This window comes from Eulemur rufifrons, chromosome 29, assembly GCF_041146395.1.
Source record: "Eulemur rufifrons isolate Redbay chromosome 29, OSU_ERuf_1, whole genome shotgun sequence".
Lineage (NCBI taxonomy): Eukaryota > Metazoa > Chordata > Mammalia > Primates > Lemuridae > Eulemur > Eulemur rufifrons.
Window position 1 is genome coordinate 85967863 of NC_091011.1, and position 21412 is coordinate 85989274.

At 38.2% G+C, this 21412-nt stretch overlaps 1 protein-coding gene across 2 annotated transcripts in view; it reads right to left on the reverse strand.

The window, feature by feature from the left end:
* Window positions 1–4726: 4726 nt before the first annotated feature.
* PTN (pleiotrophin) overlaps window positions 4727–21412 on the reverse strand; it is a 102697-nt gene continuing 86011 nt past the window's right edge. The window contains exon 5 of one of the 2 annotated variants that reach the window (XM_069462115.1): window positions 4727–5481. In XM_069462115.1, coding sequence (XP_069318216.1) covers window positions 5429–5481 — 53 coding nt within the window. In that variant the 3' untranslated portion in view covers window positions 4727–5428. Of the gene's footprint in view, window positions 5485–21412 lie in introns of both variants that reach the window. The other variant, XM_069462114.1, reaches the window with a different exon arrangement.

Below are 21412 nucleotides of genomic sequence, written 5' to 3' on the forward strand. Positions count from 1 at the left end.
CCAATGCTTATTTCCTGGTACTTCTTATTTTTCAATATTTTAATATTGAACATTTAAAATAATTAAAATATTTTTTATTGAATACTTTGTTTTGAATATTTCCTTCTTATTTCTAACAAGTGTGTCCTTCTTCAAGGACTTGCTCATTTAATTGTCCATGTGATTCTGGTGGGCAGCCAATCTGAAAACCATGAATTTTCAACAACAGCAGTGCCACATAGCCCAAGTTAGGCCAACCAGAGTCCCTTTCCCAGGAGGAATGTCCCAAGAACACAAGGACACACAGGGATCAAAATTGATTGGAACTAAGTCGTGTGAGAAACCCTTGTGATGCTCAGATGTTCAGAGAACCTGTGTCTTTCATTGTTCTCAATGTCTCTGTTCTTCTATCTTTCCCTGGACTCTTATATTCAATGCTTTGAGCTACCTAATATCCTTTTAAGAAAATCCTTTACACACATACACACACACACACACACACATTTTTAGGTTTAAGAATAGTAGTTTCTATTGTTCACAACCAAAGAATGCTAACTCAGTAGGAAGGGCTGATAGGTGAAGTTTAGGAAAAGATTAGAAAAATCCTCAAGGATTATTAGACTATGGAAAATTTAATCATTAAGGCAAAATGTCATAAAGTGCAACAAGATTACATTAATATTTTAAATTAGGAAATTAAGAGGCCAGAATACGCAGTGGAGAGCTGATAAATAAGGTTGTTGACTGGGCCACCAGGGATACTGAGGATGAAATTCTTAGGAACTAGTAGGTATTTTAACAGATGGATAAATTAAACTGAAGTTGCTCCTTTTTGTAGATATATGTAGACTTTCTATCTCTATAATATTAAAAAATTAATATTTTCACTGATAGGGCATTACCTATTAGAGAAATTTTATTATAACTAAGAAAAATTTGCATATATTCTCAAAATGACTAATGCTAAGTAGTGCAGCTCCATACCCAGTCAACATGTGAAATACAAGTGAGATAGAATGGAGATTGAAAAAGACAAAGATCGCTGTAACACTGGTAGTTACTGATACAGAAATAACAGATAGTGCTTGAATATAACTGACAAGTCCAAGGGTAAGGACACTAAGGATTATTTTTTCTAGAAGGCAAGAAAAAAAATGTTTAAGAGTAGTTTGCTTAATTCTGAAATCCACTTGTATAATTCTATATAAAAGTCACCATATTATATTATCCTATAGGTCAGGGAGTAGCATACACTTCATTTTATCTTCATTAAGAAGAGACAAAATTTCCATATTCATTCAATCCTATGACCCATGGGCAACACATGAGAAAATATTTACAATTACAGCTGCCAGGGTAGAAAAAAATAACCCAATATTCATGGTGACAAGAATAAGTCTTTAAGAGCAGCCTAATTTACATTTTTCATGTTCTTTTTAAAAAGTAGTGTGGTACCTATTTTTTTTTTTTCAGAAAGATTATCAGGCAAAAATGACTACCTTCAAAGCATATAACTTTCTAAGTCTGAAATTTGTGTCACTCATTGCAAGTATCTCAATTTGTTGATCATTCAAAGTAAGGGAGGCATTCATGTAATTCTTTAAGAATCTTATAAACTAAGATACTTGAAGCTTTTCCGTGTTTGAAGGATCTGACAATCAAAAAAGAAAAAATGACTCTGTGTGGTTAGTTTATCTCATGCAACATCTGTAACTTCGCTAAGAGCAAATAGAGAGTGTGTGGATACAATCTCTATAGCTGTGCGTTCCCTAAGGCATCCCTCTATCCCCAGGAGTTGAGAGATATGATGTCAGGATTTTCCATGTTTTTGTTCTCTAACAAGGTATATGCCTTATTCTGCATTGTCAAAGAACAAAAGAAAGTATGTGGTGATAATCTAGATATATAATACCCTTAGCCCAGCCCCTGACTAACTTAATACAGCAGTTGTAATGGATATATGCATAAGAAACGCATCAATGTTCTACCTGTTAAGGTTTTGTTCTTGTAAAAAAAAAAATCACTTTATAGAAGTTAGATATTGGGGCTGTTTTTCCTTTATAATAATAATGATTTTAAAAGTAAGTCTGCTTTCCTCATTTATGTTGAAATATTCCTGAATTACATTATTTTACTTGTGACTCCAGCCGGATGAAACTTTTTTACTTTACTTTTGGTGTTTTGCTTAGAAGAACAAAGGATTGGGAAAAGCAGATATGGCCGTCGGGGGCGGGTTGTGGGGCGGGGGGAGGTAGTAGTGATTTCTAAGATTAAAATGTTTTTCTCTGTTTAAAAATGCTCATATCTTTTATTTCGGGAGAATTAGAGTCCACATAAGTTTGAAGTGGGCATTACCTGCTGGATGCTTAGAATAGCATTCTGCCCCTTTCTCCTCATAGTAATGTATTCCAAGACCATGTAAGTTTTTTAAAGTAGATTGAATGCTCTGACATTCTATATCCAAGGATGGTGATCTGCCTTATTATTTTTGGAGAGGATTAATGATGAAAAAAGCCCCTTTACTTCACTCCATCAGAAAACTCCATGACTACAGGTTGATAAAGTTCTAATTTTTTTATATTTAGGAATTATTTTAAAATAATTCAATTTGTAAAAGATGATATTTCCTATTGCCCTACTCAGTGCTTCCTAAGGCATATTTACCTCTGTTCTTCATTTAAAGAAGTTGTAAAACGATTAAGACTTTCAGAATTATGGAGCCAAAAATTAAATTTGGAAAAAAGATGTGTAACTCTTATTCTCAGAGAGATGTCTGTCTCCTCAATGAGAAGGCTGTAGCCTTTCCTTTCTCAATAAGACGTCTCGCGGTCAAATGAAAATTATTTCACTTTTTTGTTCCTACATCTTCCTACCCACCCAACTTGGTAGAATTTCCCTTGGTAAATATTCAGAGCATTGAACTGTGAGTTCCACTTCTACAGAGTTAGCAAGATGTTAGGATGTCATTGCAGGAACATATGAAGTCAAAATGTCTTTATCCAACATCCTCTTCTTCACAACCTATATGTAGGAGAATGGGACAGCTTCATTTATTCAAGATAAACTGGAGATCTATCAGAGTACAAGTGTGAGGGATACAACACTGAGGAGAACAAGGATATTTGCTAGTCAGTGAAGGTTTGTTCTTTCCTGTGTCTCGGTGAGGTAGCTTTGCACCGCCCCCCCACCCCAATTATTGGATGGAAAGTTTGTCTTTACTCCAAGGCCATTTAAAGGAACACAGGTGACTTCTTTGCATTTTTCTTCCCTTCCTCAGGGCTTAATGAACTTTGGGTAAAGTTTATAAAACTCAGAACATCTGGGAAGGGATAATTTTCTCAGGTACACTATGAAGTGCCTGATGACAATCTGTTTTTTCCTATTTGTGAGAATCAGTGATTTTTTTTAACTTGTCCTTTTGCATTTAAGTTTCAGTGCTTTAGTGTTATTTAGCAAGAGATGTTTGAGCAAGGAAGATTAGCATTCTGATTCTTGTTTTAATGGAGAATCAAGAAGTTATTATAGGGTTTGCTAAGTATCACAGTTGACACAGCAGGGAAATCTTGCACTTTTGGCTTCCTGCCATGTCCTGTGAATAAGGAAGTATGCCATGGTTATTTACAGGACTTTTTCCCTTGAGATATTTTATTCTAGTTCACCTTAACTTTTATTACTGATTCATGGGCTGATGTTTTGGGCTAAATGATGATGGAGGAGCAATGTGAGGCTAGCAAAATCTGCTGCAGACTCTTCCATCATCCCACCCTTTTGGAACTTTGCTGTCAAAAAATCCACTCAAGACACTGCCTTTCTTTTATCTCTTCCATTCATTCCCATGAGTACTTTTTCCTATTAAGGTCAGCTGGTAAAAGGACTACATTTACTATTCATGTGTCTGTCATTTACACTTCACAAGGTACTCTGTTTTTATTAAGTACCAGTCCATCAAATGCCTTGAAGTTCATCTCTTTTTCTATTCCCTACTGGCAGTTGGCTTCAACTTAGAGGGGAGAAATGGACCCACTCAGCATTCCTGGCTCAAGCAGTCTTAGACTAGATGGCAAAAGTAGTTTAGCAGCCAAGACCCTTTGGCCACATCGTCAGAACAGTATGTGATTATCTACTTAAGAGCTACCCCAGGGTATGTTGAAACCATCATTTCTAAACATGGACTTACAATTATCTTGGTAGATAGGTGTTTATTTATTGAGTCTTATCCATTTACAATTTGAGGTGACTATGCAAGTGAAATACTTTGAAGCTAATCCCAGCCAATTTCCTGAGACTTTATTTCTCTGAATAATAGAAGCACAGACTTGTTTAAAGACTGTGCTTAGAGTCCAGCAGATAAGAAAGTTGTACAGATGGTCTTTAGCATTCATGGTGTAAAAACAAAGTGGGAATTCTTGGTTTATGTAAACTAAACACAAACTACCATTTTGCATATTGTTATTATCATCCTGAGTTGGACCGGTGCTAGCCCAAACTTACTCAATATAAGAAGAGCATTTTCCCATCAAAATCTAGACTACTTTGGGACTTCTGTTGAATTCAGTAGCACAAGTCTAACCTACTAAGTACCAAGAGAAAGTACAAGCAAACATACAAAAACTCTGTGTAACATTTGTGTCAGAGTGATTTAACTAGTTTGTACGATAAATTCTCAGTGCTTATATGTTAAATGGGTGAGTGTAGGTGACAAAAGGAAGAGAGTTACAATATCAAATTACTACACATGAAAGCAACTTTTTTTTTTCAACATCACCTTGATTTATTTTCCTAGTATGTTTTTTCCCTCAGATGGAAAAATAATTTCATCAGGAAAACAAATGTTTCTGCCAAAGTGAAAGAATTTCATGTTTTAATGCTTTCGTTTAAAAAAAAAAATCGACATTAAACTAGGGCATGCTCTGCCCCTCCCCCACCCACCCCACCATTTTGTTGACTACATTTTGTTTTTAATCCATTGGCAGAAAACAAGATATTTTTCTCAAATAGAATGATTATATTTTATTGCTGCTTGGTTTAGTAGATATTTTTCTCAATTGGGAAAAAAATTCTAGGTGAAAAAATTTACTTAATGAACAAGAAGTAGTTTACATGGTCATAACATTTAAATTGCTGCCAAAAGAAAAAAAAAACATAAAAAAAAAGTAAATGTAAAATATCGCATAACTTCAAAAAACTTACCTCAATTCTCTATCATTTATCATGTACTATAAGTCAACTTCCTAAATAAGATTACAGTCCTTTATTGTAAGCCTCTAGTGATACTATGGTATACATTTAAAAAATGCTACTACAAAAAAATTTCTTTTCGTTTTGTTTTTGCCTATTGTGTACTTAGCTATAGATAATTTTTGAATAAAAAGCCTACAGTGGTATAAATGCAATAGTTAACTGATCCTGTTTGCTGATGTCCTTTTCATCTTCCATGGAGGTGGCATTTTTAATCCAGCATCTTCTCCTGTTTCTTGCCTTCCTTTTTCTTCTTCTTAGATTCTGCTACAATTGAAAATAAAGAGAAAGAGAAAAATAAGTGTTAAGTTGTAAGCTTCGGGGAGGAAATAGCCACTTTTCTTATAATTGGCCAGGAATGAAAAGATTAGATCGATAGGCAAGTTGCTTGCTCTTGGCAGTTCTCTTGGTAAGTAGAGAAGAAACTGTGTGTGGGGGTGTGTGCGTGTGTCTGCCTGCTTAACAGAGCATCTATGAAAGTAGGCAGGAGGAACACAGCCTACCTCTGTGTGAATACCAGTAAATGCCTGGTATCTTATTGGTTGCCTTCATTTGATGTGCAAAATGTTGTCCTGGGTCCTGCTTAGAACAGAACTATAGCAGGCATCCCTTAGAGAGTTACCCAGGTCACTGCTCAGCGGAGAGCTACAAGAGCTCTGCCTGGCCCCTCACTTCCCACCTTCCCTTTCCATGGGACTGTTTATTAGCATATTTTCTGAGCAAACAATTTCAAAGTGCTTCCACTTCGGGTCTGCCCTCTGCTTATATATTTGGCCAGCTATTTACCTTGGGAGGACTGGCTATGAACCACATGCACTCTGTCTGGAGCTTTACCTAGATGGACTCCTAGTCTTGGATGAAGCAAATGGAATGTGCCAACTTGGGCAAAACTAGATAAATAAGTCACTGAGTATTTCAGTCAAAAGACTCCATCCTTTTCCATTCAATCATCTTGCTGCCTCCACTTTCCTAACAGGAGAATGAAATATAGAATAGGACACATATAATTTGGCTCCAAAGGTGAGAATGGTCAGAATCGCTGGGCTGGCAAGTGAGAGAATATTGTTCAATATTTCTAACCGCTTCCCCGATTTGGTTGACAGGAGTGGTAGAAACATACTGGTTAAGTACAGGCTTGGGAGCCAGACTGCCAAAGTTTTAATCCTGGATGCATCACTAAGTCACTATGAGACTTTGAGAAAGCTAATTAATGTATTTGTGTCTCAAATTACTCACTTTTAAAGGGGTATGTGACTAGTACCCTATCATATGATAGTAACCACACAGTTTATTTCCAAATAAAATGAATTATATAAAATCCACTGAGAACAGAATGTGATACAATAGAATATACTTAATAAAGGTTACCAGTTATCATTAGTGTGATAACAGACTAAGAACAACAGGTCATTAATCTGTATAATTAAAATTCTTTATCATTATCAAGACATACTGACTGAGCAGGTCAATGAATATGCTAAGGAACAGAGGATCACTGGGACAAAAACAATGACCAACAGGGATTAGGGCATTGCTCGTTGGAGCATCCTGCCTGTGTCCAAAAGGCCCCTAAGACCTGTGATGAGAGAAGACATGATATGATGCCAACCAGAAGTGTTGTATTAATACATTTCCCCACTCATACTCAAACAGAGCTGGAAACTTTTCTGTTCCTATATGCTATCCTCATTACCTCTTAACGTAGGTCCCAAAGTCCATTACATACTAGGTGAAGTAGTATTTCTATTTACTGAAATTGTCCTAAGCTTCCTTTACTCAAGTTTCAAGGGTGTATCATATGCAATTAGGTCAGCAGTTTCTAAGCTTCTGCTAAATTGTTGTCCCAAAATTTATTCATTCTGTCCATGCCTATCCTCAGCTTTCCTCATTTCTATACTGAAAGATTCAATCTTGTTTTTATAAATCTCTCTCTCTTTCAACCTATGAAAGGAGACATAATACAGAATTTCTAAGTCAAAGATACCCGTAAGGTCAAAGAAGGTATTCTATTTAATTTCTCAACAAATAGCCAGTGTCTGAACATTTAGCGATTCCCAGACTTTGGCTGACATTTTAAGCAACAGCTGTACATTAGGATGGTGTCCTCAGGGAACAATCCAGGAGGTCAACTGAGACCTACCTCTTGCTTCTCTTATCTCAGTTTCCTCATTTCCCTTTCAGGGGAACCCTCAGGAATTTGTAACCCTCTAGGTCTCCAGTAGTGCAGATGTTTGTGGCAGTAATTTTCTTATTTTAACTAGCATATCCCTATTTCATATGTAAGTCTGAGTAGATGCCATACTAATCAGGTTTTTGTATACATTTATTTTATAAAAATTCAAGTTATTCTGAATATTGAACACTATTTGATCTACCTCATATAGGTTGTCCATTTCAAGGAACACTTTAGGAATGGGAATCTTTCCCCAAATTCTCCTTGATAAAGGTGAGAATACACCCTCTCTGTTACCTGAGCCTGACATTTATTTATTTGTTATTTACTAATTGACAGCTTTCCAAATACCAGCAAATCAACCACTGGCCTATTAAACAGTAAACAGCAATGGAAAGAGGGAAGAATTTGCATTTGCATTTTCAATAGGGTTGATTTGATTTCTCACATAAAAAAGTGTCTGAATTTTTGCAAATAAAGAAAATCACGTCAGTAATATTACTTCCAATCTAAAGTAGTTTTTTTTTTTTTTTTGTGACTTTTGTGCAATTTAACTGACAGAATAAATGAACTTTGTCACTGCTTCTCTCTGTGGCTTCAAAAATTTAACAACCTCTCAGGCCAGGCGCGGTGGCTCATGCCTGTAATCTTAGCACTCTGGGAGGCCGAGGTGGGTGGATTGTTTGAGCTCAGGAGTTCAAGACCAGCCTGAGCAAGAGCAAGACCTCCGTCTCTACTAAAAATAGAAAGAAATTATGGACAGCTAAAAATACATATAGAAAAAATTTAGCCAGGCATTGTGGCACATGCCTGTAGTCCCAGCTACAAATGAATAAAGAGAAACATTCAGATCACCTCCCTTTACTTCAGTCTTCATACTTCGCTTATTTCAATTACCCAAGAACATCCTTTTTTTCCTCTCTCTCTAGACTTTGGCCTTCAAACCCACTCTTCATTCTATCAACCCCGCACTTTACTACTACCTTTGTCTTGGTAGTGCCTCCCATCCTCCAGGTACCAGCTTTGACATCACTCCTCGTTTGTTGATCTCTCTGTTTGAGTTAGCTTTTTCTCTTCTCTTATGAGATCTCTACTATTGTAATTGCCACCAAAGTATAAGCTGCGAGAGGGCAGAATCTCTACTCAGTGCTGTACCTCCAGCCCATAACACAGTGCCTTGGGCATAATAGCTAATGAATAAATCTTTAGCGAAATAGATGGATCCATAACATGACAAGAATACATCCCACCCATCTTCCTTATGGAGGTTCCTTGAATTTCTTTGCTTCTTTTCGTCTCAGCCTTTATACCTTATGTTCTTTCTGCCTGCATGAGTGTTTTTCCTCCTGCTATCCCAACTTTGCTCAGCAAACACCTACTCATCCCTAAGACCTTAGGCTCAATTTTACTTCCCCAGAGAAGCCCTCCCAGAACTCCCAGACAAAGCAGGTTCCACTCACAGACACTCTCATTGTATTTTCCAAAATCAGAATTGAACTTTTAATTTGTTCCTAATTATTTAATATACATCTTCCCCTTCCTATGAGGGTGGAGACCACATCTGTCTTTTGCATTTGTATTTTCAGTGCCTGATACAAGACAAGTGCTCATGAAATACTTGTTGCACCCAGAGTAGACAAATGAATACTTGAATGGGAAAAAAAAGAGTTAACTATTACTGTATGGAAAAGTAGTATCTCTCAAGGAAAGTAAAGAGTGTAAATTCAATCAGAATCTTGCCACATTTAAGTCTAACTTTAAAAATGAAAATTTTATGAAGAAGAAAATTACCAACATACATAGGTGAAATTTGTGCAGATTTCTTAACAATTTTGTTCTTATCTTTAAAATAGAGGCCTGAATGAACTCTGTAGGTAAAACTAATGTCCCATTTTAGTGGCCTTTCAAAGTTACAGTGAGAGAAATGTTTACAATTAGCATGAGACTACAAATGGGCCTGGTGCTATTACTGAGTGAAACCAAATACTTTGTGTAGAAGGCATAGAGCAGCTACTCTGGAGGGTTTTGAGCACAATAGGCTCCCCACCCCGATGTGAAACAGTAGGGCATCTTAGTTCACACTGAACAGAGCAAAACTAGGGAAGGAAGTATACACATGCCACACATCAAATGACACCCCAGGCTACAGGTCCCTCTTCCCCACCTGGATTGAGACTGCAAAGCAGAAATGGATACAAACAGGAAAGGAGCCATTGTCAAAATGTGACAGCAAAGGGCACCTGCCTGAGAGGTGCCCTCCTCTGTTCTCACCAGGACATCACCACACTGGCATCTTACAGCTGTGCCTTTGGTATGTTTAAACTTCCCAGGTTTGCAAACATTCATCTTTTCTTTGGCCCATTTTTGAGTTGATAGAGGATAGTATTTTTATAATCAGGATATAAAGGTGAGAGAGGATGGTAGGTGTGAAAAACCTTGTTTATTTGAATACAAATAGATTTTTTTGTTTAAGATAGGTTTGAAAGTGTTCGGAAAGTCCTAAGACTTTCCTAAGAAAAAAATACCCTGGAAAGGATTCAGGCTTCTATCCAGAAAACTCAAAATTTAGCCAAGAAAATTCTTTCCATGTATGGTAACTACTGATAGGAAAGAAGACAGGCAGTGAGAAGACAGGAGAAATTAATATAAGCCATGCTACGATAGGTTCTGAGCCTATGTTTTTTTATATTTTGAATAAAAATAAATCTTGATGAACACTAAAGTAGTAAGTGGCACCAGAGTCTTTTGGTTCAGTGAGACAATGAAGAAACAATGAAGTTTTGTTAGGATCATACTGAACACAAAGTCCTAACCTAAAGAATTGGTTCAAATTGATGTCTGCTACTTGCCAGCTCTGTGATGTTGGCCAAATCAATTATTCTGCCTCTATTTCCTATGAACTGGGGATAATAAAACCTATACCCTCCTCAGAGGGCCATTGTGAGTATCATGTGAGATTCTCACACACGAGATTATGATACTCTAAGATGCCATTTACCACCACTGTTCAACAAAACATTCGTTTCTTCATTCGGTAAATATGCAGTCCATATCCACTATCAGGCACTGTCCTAGATGTATAAAGGTGAACAAGACAAAATTCTGCCCCTGACATTTCAAGAAATCTTTTTGAGATTGTGGGAGACTCTTCCAAAATTGTAACGTGTTCTAAAAGCATATATTTATACTAAAGATCATGAGTATGTGGCAGCTGTTGTTATGGTTTCAAGGTCTACTTTCTTCTTGCTAATTTACTACATTCCAGAGGCATGTGATGTAAAACTGCGGTCCCCAAATCCCAGGGCACGGACTGGTATCATCTGTGGCCTGTCAGGAACCCAGGCTGCCCAGCAGGAGGTAAGCAGCCAGCTCATCTGTATTTACAACCACTCCCCATCTCCCCATTGCTCACATCACTGCATAAGCTCCACCTCCTGATATCAGCAGTGGCATTAGATTCTCACAAGAGTGGGAACTGTAAACTGCGCATGCGAGAGAGAGAGATCTAGGTTGCAAGCTCCTTATGAGAATCTAATGCCTGATGATCTGATGTGGAGCTGAGGTGGTGATGTTAGCACTGGGGAGCAGCTGCAAATACAGATTATCGTTAGCAGAGAGGTTTGACTGCACAATAAAGTACTGGGTTTGAATCATCCCAAAACCATCTCCCCACTCCCACCCCCGGTCTGTGGAAAAACTGTCTTCCATGAAACCGGTCCCTTGTGCCAAAAAAGTTGGGGACTGCTGATGCAAAAGATTGAACATCCACTGGGAGAATGAATTACAAGGGAGAAAAAGTATATCTATAGTATTAATAGATTTAGCCTGCTGAATGAAGAGAGCTTATCCCTGAGTTATTTCATTCTTCTTGAAAAATATTAATTATTTTTCTGATTTTAAAAGTATTACAGGCTCATATGGAAAATAAAGATATACATACATTAATGAAAACTAACCATAATTTCACAATATAGAAACAATGCTTTTAACCGTGGGTTCTATTTATGATCTCTTTCTATGACTTTACGTAGGAATCTATTGACAGTTGACATGGTATTTCATGCTAAAAATTCAATTGAATCTATTGTCCATGCCACTACATGTACTTTGAAACATACCTGAGTATTATTCCTTCATGTCATTCTATTCCATATTTTTTGTAACCTTTCCTCTTACATAGGTCAGTTGAATTGTTCTAACTTCTTGTTATAAATAATGATGCAGTGTTGTTTTTGTTCACAAATCATTATATATTTATATTTTGCCTTAATATGTATAGATTATTATTAAATAGAAGAGGATTTGCTAAATGAAAGGTCACGATTTTTTTTATTATTTCAGATTATTATGAGGGTACAAATGTTTAGGTTAGGTTATATATATTACCTTTGCCCCATCCAAGTCAGAGCTTCAAGCATGTCCATCCCCAAGATGGTGCGTACTGCACCCATCAGGTGTGAATATATCCATCTCCTCCTCCCCCCTCCCATCTGCCTGACATCCAATGAATGTTACTACCATATGTGCACATACGTGTGATCAATTAGTACCAATTTGATGGTGAGTACATGTCGTGCTTGTTTTTCCATTCTTGTGATACTTCACTTAGTAGAATGGGCTCCAGCTCTATCCAGGATAATACAAGAGGTGCTAGTTCACCATTGTTTTTTGTGGCTGAGCAGTACTCCATTGTATACAATACCACATTTTATTAATCCACTCAAGTATTGATTGGCACTTGGGTTGTTTCCACATCTTTGCAATTGTGAATTGTGCTTCTCTAAACATTCGGGTGCAGAAGTCTTTTTTATAGAATCTCTTTTTTTCCTTTGGGTAGATGCCCAGTAATGGGATTGCTGGATCAAATGGTAGTTCTACTTTTAGCTGCTCCAAATCAGGACATTTTTAAAGCTCCAGATATGTATTGGCAAATTTATTTCCTGAAAGGAAGTACTAATTTAAATTTTTATCAGTAATTTATATTACAGTCTATCACAGCGAACTCTCAAAAGGCAAATAATCAAACAATGTGCATCATCTTTTTTCCATCTTTTCACAGGCCCTTTACGAACAGGATTGCCATGTAGTTGGTACAAGTAAACATCTACTCCCATTTTCAATATTAGGAAAATCTGGGAGAAATAGGGTTCAGAGAAAGACATCAATTTAAATTTTTTCAAAGACCTTGAAAGGAAATGTTTTTCCAAGAAGTAGAAGAGTTGAGAATTCTGGAATAAGCTTATCTCATTCTTTAGCAAAAAGTATTGCTTTGATTACTTATTTTTAGATGGCCTGTTGTTGTGTATACAGAAAAACTAAAAAGAAAATTAGGAGATGAAATGATTGAGGATTAAGGGGATCCCAGATTTTAACTAAAGTGAGTCAGTCTCTGCTTGCTGCTGACTTAAATAAAGTAACTTTGGGTCATTAAAGCAATGGGAAGAAGTATTGATTAGAATAATAATATGAGATTTGCTCCTTCTAAGAGGTAGAATTTATATTAGAAGGAGGCTAAAAACACTCAGAAATGCACATTGCAGATTCAGAGGTCAAAGAAGCCAGCAGGACAGGAACAGCTGGAGGCATGCCACAGAGATAACTCAAAGTTCACTTTTGGAGACTTGTTTAATAAATCACAAGAACTCATTAAAGGAAAAGGATTATATCACTGTCAAACTGTACTATCACAACATAAATATGTCCAAAAGCCTGGATATCACCAAGATCCTTTTAATGCTTTGTGAACCTATTTAAAAGTAACTCACTTGTGCTTAAGAATTAGCTGCCTAGATACCTGGAAATACCCAATCCCTCATCCCATGCCAGCTGTGCCTCAGAACTGAAAATAAGGCTTGTCAAATTGTGAAATGTACAACTCAGTGATCCAGTATTAGAATCCAGGTACTAGTTGGCTAGGCTTCCTAACATGGCACCATTTATTCAATTTCCAAGTATTTCCATTTAAATTGGAGTAGCATATATTAAGTGCACAACACAAGAAGACATTTCTATTTAAAAATCAATAGTATAAACTTTTAAAAATTTGCTCAAAATATTAACAGATATCGTTCAGTCCAATAGTTATGTAATAATTGTGTTGTCTCTTCTTTGACTTCTTAATTGTAGCACCACTTGCTTCATTTCATCTTTTATGGACTCAGTGCATTTACATCATGTATGAAATTCATATACACATACATGCACACACAGAGCCGCCCCTTAGTGCTACCCACGTGCTAGTACTTCTCTGTCTCCATACCTGTTCTTTCCCTCACTGTCCACCTTCCTTTTCACTCACCATCTCTCTATTTCATGGTGATACCTCCTACTAGTGTTTAACTATCTGCCCTTCTGCACACGTTTGCTTTCTGACGCCAAGTATCTGTGAATAAAAGATTGTGTACATCTATGTCTAGATATAGACTAAACATGTCTGGACCCTTTCAGGAACCTCTGTTTTGCCTCCATTCATTTGGGGAGTGGTTCAGCATTTAACTGCATCTCCTCAAAATAGGAAGTTTAGTTGTAAAAGCACTAGTGAATAATGTAGATTTAAGTACAGATTTAGTGGAGGAGAGGAAGAAATTATTTCATCAACCACACAGAAAAAAATTAATAAACAGTCCCAAATATATGAGTTATTTTTCAAAGCAACTCACCCAGCATCAGTAGCCTAATGCCTCTCCCCACCCCTCTCTGCCATCTTTTCAGCCTCTTTGCCCTCCTGTCTCTCCATTTCCCCTTCTTTTGGGGAACTGGACACACATGAGTATGTTGGGGTCACTTACTGATCTGCCTTCTATATATACATATGTGTGTATATATCTATGTATATACACACACATACACATATATGTATACTAGGTACTCATATTTTTAGCTCAACACATCTGTATCATCCTTATTTATTAGCTACACCTATTTAGACACACACACACACACACACACACACACACAGCGAAAGCCATAGATGGGAAATTAATACTTGGGTTTCTTCTTTTCAGCAAAAGCTTCTGCCCTTCCTCAATCTGTAGGCCACACTCAAGACCTTGCACTTCTTGACTATTACGTCCCTACACCACACAGATTCACTGAATTCTTCCACTCCCAAACAAGAAAGAAGAACAACTATCTCCAGGACATTCAAATGTTTAAGAGCTTATTTCTGCAATAATTAGGGCACAGGTAGAAAATATGCCTTAGTATAAAATATTGTGAATTATATCATTAGCTTCTGTCAGAATTTAAATATATTATTATAATCAGTAGTAAGTAATTCCCACTTAGAACATCATTATTTTCTAATATCGTATCTGATGTCTAATATAATATGACCATGCTACTGGGAAATCAAATTATGATTTATGGAAAAGGTGGACAGCTTGAACTCTAGAATATATAAAATTTCAGTAGGTACACCTTCATAAATCTTTTCTTGTTTGCTCCCTAGTGAATTTCTTTTTTTTTTTTTTTTTGGTTCAAAAAAGTCAGACAGAGATAGAGATAGAGATAGAATCAATGGGCTAAAATGTGTCTCTCCTAAATATTCATGCTGAAGTCCTATCCCCATGCTTCAGAGTGTGAACATATTTGGAGGTAAAGTCTTTACAAAGACGATTAAGTTAAAATGAGCTCATTAGGGTGGGCCCTAATCCAATCGGACTGGTGTTCTTACAAAAAGAGGAAATTTGAACACAGACACATATGGTGAGGACATAAGGAAAAGACAACCCTCTATAAGCCAAGGAGAGAGGCCTCAGAAGACAACAACCCTGCCAACACCTTGATCTCGGACTCCTAGCCTCCTGAGCTGTGAGAAAATAAGTTTCTGTTGTTTAAGCTACTGAATCTGTGGTACTTTGGTCAGGGCATCTCTAGCAAACTAATACATCCATGAATTAGATTTCAGTCTATATTTCACTTTTGTAGATTTTTCAGAATATCCTCATCAGCTATAGAAGTATAAAATGCATGTGAGTTTTTTGTTATTTTTTTATTTGCCCTCCAGAATTAAAGAAAAGTTTTAAATTTTAAATCATTTAATGATGTGACTTTGGTACTAAGTAATGTAGGATTTTACATGTACTAACGGTTTCACAAATGCTTATTGCATTAATCCTTTCACACACCTCCACACCTGTCCTCCCAATCTTAAGCAGGTGAGCTAGGTTTCCCCACCACGTGATTTCCCAACACCTGGTGCTTCCTCTTACCCCCACAGGCCCAGAGCTCTGTCTACAGTAGCAGCAGCAAAGGGTAGATCCAAAGACCTTTCCCTGTACTTCTCTATATTTCCTTTTTAGTTTTGTGTTTGTTTGTTTGTTTTTTAATTTTATTTCGGAGTATTATGGGGGTACAAAAGTTTTGGTTACATAAACTGCTTTTGTACAGTTTGAGTCACAGTTGTAAGTGTGCCCATCACCCAGATAGTGTGCATTGTACCCATTAGGTGTGAATTTACTCATCCCCCTTCCCCCTCCCACCTGCTTGATTTCCGATGAGTTTTATTTCCATATGTGTGTAGGTGTTGTTCAATTAGTTCCAATTTAATGGTGAGTACATGTGTTGCTTGTTTTTCCATTCTCGTGATACTTCACTTACAATAATGGCCTTCAGTTCCATCCAAGTTAATACAAGAGGTATTAGTTCACCATTTTTTTCCCATGGCACAAGAACAGAGACATAGACCAATGGAACAGAACTGAGAACTCAGATGTAGAACCATCCTCATATTGCCATCTGATCTTTGACAAAGCAGACAAAAACATATGCTGGGGAAAAGAATCCCTATACAATAAATGGTGCTGGGAAAATTGGATACCCACATGTAGAAGACTGAAACAGGATCCACACCTTTCACCACTCACAAAAATTAATTCACGATGGATAATAGACTTAAACCTAAGGCATGCAACTATAAAAATTCTAGAAGAAAATGTTGGAAAAACTCTTATGGATATCAGCTTCGCAAAGAATTTATGAAGAAGATCCCAAAAGCAGTCACGGCAACAACAAAAATAAATAAATGGGACCTGATCAAATTATCTACATGTTTTAGACAGTAGTCTTCATACCAGCTTAATTTATTATTCTTGTGCATCTGGGTGAAGATCCAAAAATATTGTTTTCTATTTTCTATAGAATGAAAATGATTTCAAAAGCCTCACAAGAGAGAGTGTTGTGAATGCATTAACCTGCAGTAAATATCTAGGCCTTGCCTCCTACGTGCATGAGCAGGGGCACACCAGGAAGATGTGCATCTGCCTCTTGCCTTTTGGATTCCTGATGAGCTCTTCCACAAATATCATTTACTCCTCTAGAAAAAGCCTTTATTTTTTTCTTTTCACGGCTTCTGTGTGCTGAGCAACAGTCAGCCTGCTCTAATTTCTCTGTAGGTTCCCAGAGGCTTTGCATCAGTGCTTAACTGGGTGGAGTCACTGGTGCCAAGTGTTCCCACTGGCAGTGTCTGTTACCAGAACAGCCATAGCTCGGATGCTGGTGCAGGACTGGAGTCACTGTAAATCTCACAGCGGAGAAAAGACGATCCTGAATCCAGCACAAGGTCCATCCTGGGAGGCCAAAGGGTATAACAGAGTCCTTTGCACTGCTCTTTCTTACTCTCAAGGAATGTACCCCCATGAAAGGACCCCAGCTTTAGAAACGCAACTCCAAAATGTATCACTTGATTTCAATGCAATTGTTATATAAAGACAAGCTTGGGCCAGAAATTATCTGACAGAACTGAATCACAAATGACCCCAAATATGTTTGTATGGATGTTTTAGGATTATCATGGAAACAAAAAACAGATTATGCATTTCTTTTTCAATACTGAAAGAGATCCTTCAGGGAGCACTCGGTTTGGGAAGCACTGGTATAATAGAAAACAACTCTGGAAAGGGACTGTCCTGACTTCAAGTTCAAGTCTGACCACCAGCGGGCTGGGTGACCTTGTACAAGTTGCAACCTTACTGTCCTAGTTTGCAAAATGTGAATAAAACTCCTTTAGGCTGCTGTGAGGATTACTTGAGACAATGCATTCTAAGGGATTAGCATAATGTCTGTCATATCATAAATAATAAACAGGAACTACTTTTACAATGCTTAATAAATGACAATAGCTACATCTTTAAACACAAGTAGAAATCCTCAATTCAGAAGTTAGAAGGGGAAAATGCAAAAGCTTCAGGGGGTAAAAAAAGAAAAAAAGTGGGTCCCTCATCCCAATAACTAATTAGTGTGAACATTGTTCTATTATGCAGCCTTCCTTAATACTAATTATTATATAGCTGTTTTGTGTGTGCACAGCTAATGAGCCTCAGAGCTTGGAATTTACCCATGGAGATGAAAGCAGACACACAGTGTGAAGTAAGCCCTACAAATATTTATAGTTCCTGGTTCTCACATCTGCCCTGGCAATTAGGACCAAAAATTCCTTAATAAAGATGGGAGTAAAACACCCACATGACTCGTATTCCAGGTGAGGTCATTTTGCTTTCATGGTGATTTCTCTGTTAGTTTTTGAAGCCAATGAATGAATGATGAGTCCTAGTGAGCCAGACCAAGACAATTTAGTTGGATTCATCATTCGTTCATTCATTCAAGTCAGTATTCTTCATTGAGTTTCTCTCGTGGACTAGGGACTATGAGATTTAGTAATTTCCAGAGGTGAATAAGATGTGACTTGCAAAGAGTTTCTCTATTAGGAGAGGCAGCATGGCATAATGAAAGCCTTATCAGAGGAGTGACCCCTCTTACAGAAGGCACTGACTTAATATTTGAGAAGGGGATTCTGGGAAGTTTTAACACTGATCTCTTTTCTAGTCCTTGAGCAAAACAAGCTCTTTTCAGCCTCAGGGACTTTGGATTTCATTCATTTGGGACACTAGTATGCCTAGCCCCTGCTCTCTCTCTCAGACCAAGTTCAAAAGTTAACTTCTCAAGGATGCTTTCCCTAGTCACTCTGTCTAACCTCCTCTTTCCAAATTTCTCTATCACTTGACTTTGTTTAGTTTTTAAAGTTGCTTATTCCAATATACACTTACCATTTTAATTATTATTTATTTCTTTTGGTCCTCATTGTCAACCCACCACCACTCCCACTGGAACATAGCAGCAAGAGGGAAGGAAACGTGTTTGCCTAATATCGCTAGCACTTAACATACTGTGTGCTCCACTGCAGGCTCTGAACAGATTTTATAAATAAATGAATGAATCAGAAATGATGCCAAAGGACTCTCCACTTCTCTTTTCCATAGCATTTGTCACTTTGTGTGGTACATTGAGATTTATCACTCTGCTTCTCCTAATGCACTCACTATAAGACCATTAAGGTCACTCACTTACCCCTGGTGCTAACTCTAGCATATAACACCTACTCAATAAATATTTGTTGCATGAACAAGCTAGGTTTTACAGAAAGAGCAGGAATATATGAAGAACAGAAGAAGGAAAACAGTTCCAGGTTTTAAGGACTAATGGTGCAGAGAAAAGGACACATAAGACATCTCAGCCCACTCAGCTGTCTCTGGGAGTTTGGTGTATCTGGGGCAGAGCCCACAAGCAATGTCTGGAGCAAGGATCAGTCCAGAGCCCAGTCAGGATGGTACATGAGCAAGACCTGCCACTGAAGAGTCAGGACGGCTCTGAAATTCATTACCTTTCTTTGATAAGCAACGTACATAAGCTGTATGGTATAGATGCTGGGGAAGGAGCTCTGTGTACCATAAGAGATCTAGAGTCAGACTGCCTTGAGTTCAAGTCCTGGCCCCCTGCTTATTAGCTGTGTCACCTATACTGGGCATCTGACTTGTCTAAAGCCTCCGTTTCCTCATATGTAAAATTGGGGATGATAATAGTAACTATTTCATAGAGTTTTTGTGAATCTTCAATGACACCATGTGTGAGCAATGTCCTAAACTTTACTCAAAACACACTAGGCTCTCAACAAACATGAACTATAATTACTATTGTTGTAATCACCATAATTCTCCTTTTGCCTGAAAAGGTGCTGAGAGAAACACTTCAAGAAATTCATTTGGAAGGAAGGAAATAGTCTTAAAACTACTGCATATTTACCAAGCATTTTTACCTATAGTACTTCATTTTGTTTTTACAATGATACCATGATGTTCTCATTGTCAACTCTAATTTATAGAAGACAAAAGAGGTATCGTTCTAATAAGAAAAGGGCAGAATTAGATCTTTCCGCTTCAAGTTCAGTATCATGGATACAAAATAAAACATAGGTGTTAAAAGACATTTCCACAAGCAGAATAAAAAAGAAACAAAGCTCTTGAGACCAAACTGAGTAGGAATGTTTCTCTCTGATCAAGAAGGACAGAATTCCCACAAGGCACCCCATGCTGCCTCTTCTGGTCAAATACAAGGGCCATAATCAGCAACCTTGCCAGGGGGTCTCCAAGGGGAGGGAGCCGGTCTTGGACTACCCTGTGGTGGGATTCTGCCCCTTCACCTCTCTCAACACAGTTAAAAGTCTCCCAGCCTCGCAAAGCCTGTCCACACAGTGTTGCCATGCTCATGCCTACAGGATGTCAGTGCCCAGAACACAGAAAGAAATGTTGGGGAACTTCTTTTATCTTTAAAAGAACTAACAAAAGAATCCATTTAGCAGGGGAGAGAATTGAGAATGCTGGGAATATCACTTTACTGACCCCATTTTTCCCATTTAATAATCAGCTGCCAAAAGCTGTGTCCTGCACACAGTTGAGTCTTGCACTTCAACAGTTGCCGTCCTTTTGATCTTCAAAGATGAATTGTCAAACTTAAGAGAGGGCTAGGCAACTTTCCAAAAAAGAGCAGCAAGACGGCAAAACTTTTCGAAATAGCTGGGAAGAAAGGAAAGCAACTGGGGTTATCATGAGCAGGGAAACTTAACAAGGGTCTGGTAATAGCAGAGTGTGGATGGGTATGCACGGCAGGAGGGACTGACATTCGCTCCCTGAACCTCCTGTAGCACAGACATCCCTCCATGTGCCCCCACCTCTGCCTGTCCCAGAAATCATTTGAGAATGTCCCTCATAGAGACAAACTTTTAGATAAATGTGAACACCATGTTGGCTTATCAGTGCCAAAAGGAGCTTGACAATACCCCTTATTTATGCATCTTATTTAAAAAGCAGCAACTGATAATTGACAGATGAACAATAACCCAAGATCCTAGAATGTTCCAAGATGATCATTAGGCAAAGTGACCTGTGGCCCCAAGGAAAATCTCAGCTCATGCTGGAGCCTCCCACACAAGCCCCAGCTTCAGCCTCAGCTCCGCTCCGCACTCCAGCAACAACTCCCAGAAGCCTGTCCCACAGGGCTGCACCCACTGCCACAGACAGGACTGCTACAGCGCCCCCACAGATGGATCTGTCCTGGCCACATCACCTGTCCTGGCCATCTTCCAGTTCCACAGTGTGCCCATCCTCTAAGGAGACCACTGAGAAACAGTCGTGGCTTAGGGGAGAGTTATTTGCCCTCTAAAGAGTTCTCTGCTCTGACATTTTATGCAGTGCTATCAGCAAAGACTCTCATTTTCCCTTTCTTCACGGTTCACAGAACAATTATCCCTGTAGGGAAAAACAAACAAACAAACAAACAAAAAAAAGGGTAGCTCCAAGGAGGAGAGACCTAACTCTCTCTACAGTGGGGTAGTCACTGTCCCAACATAAGATTATTCTTGGCAACTTTTCCTCCATGGAGTGGCACCAATGCCTCACCCAGCTCCACAGGAGAGAGGGGGCACGCCCGATGCTATACTCCATCCCATGCCGACATTCCCGCACACTCGGTGGCAGATTAGCTCACCATGTACCAATGCAAGACCCTTTCAGCTTCCTTCTTGTGTCTAGAGGTAGTGTCTGGGAAGTCAAAAACACATTTCTCAGACTCCCGTGCAGCAAGATTGTTCTATGAGACTTAGTTTCTATCAAGCAATCACACCTAAAAGAGACAGGGAGGTAGAAGTGACGAACTAGAAATAGGTGCCAAATTTGAGGAGACTGAATATTG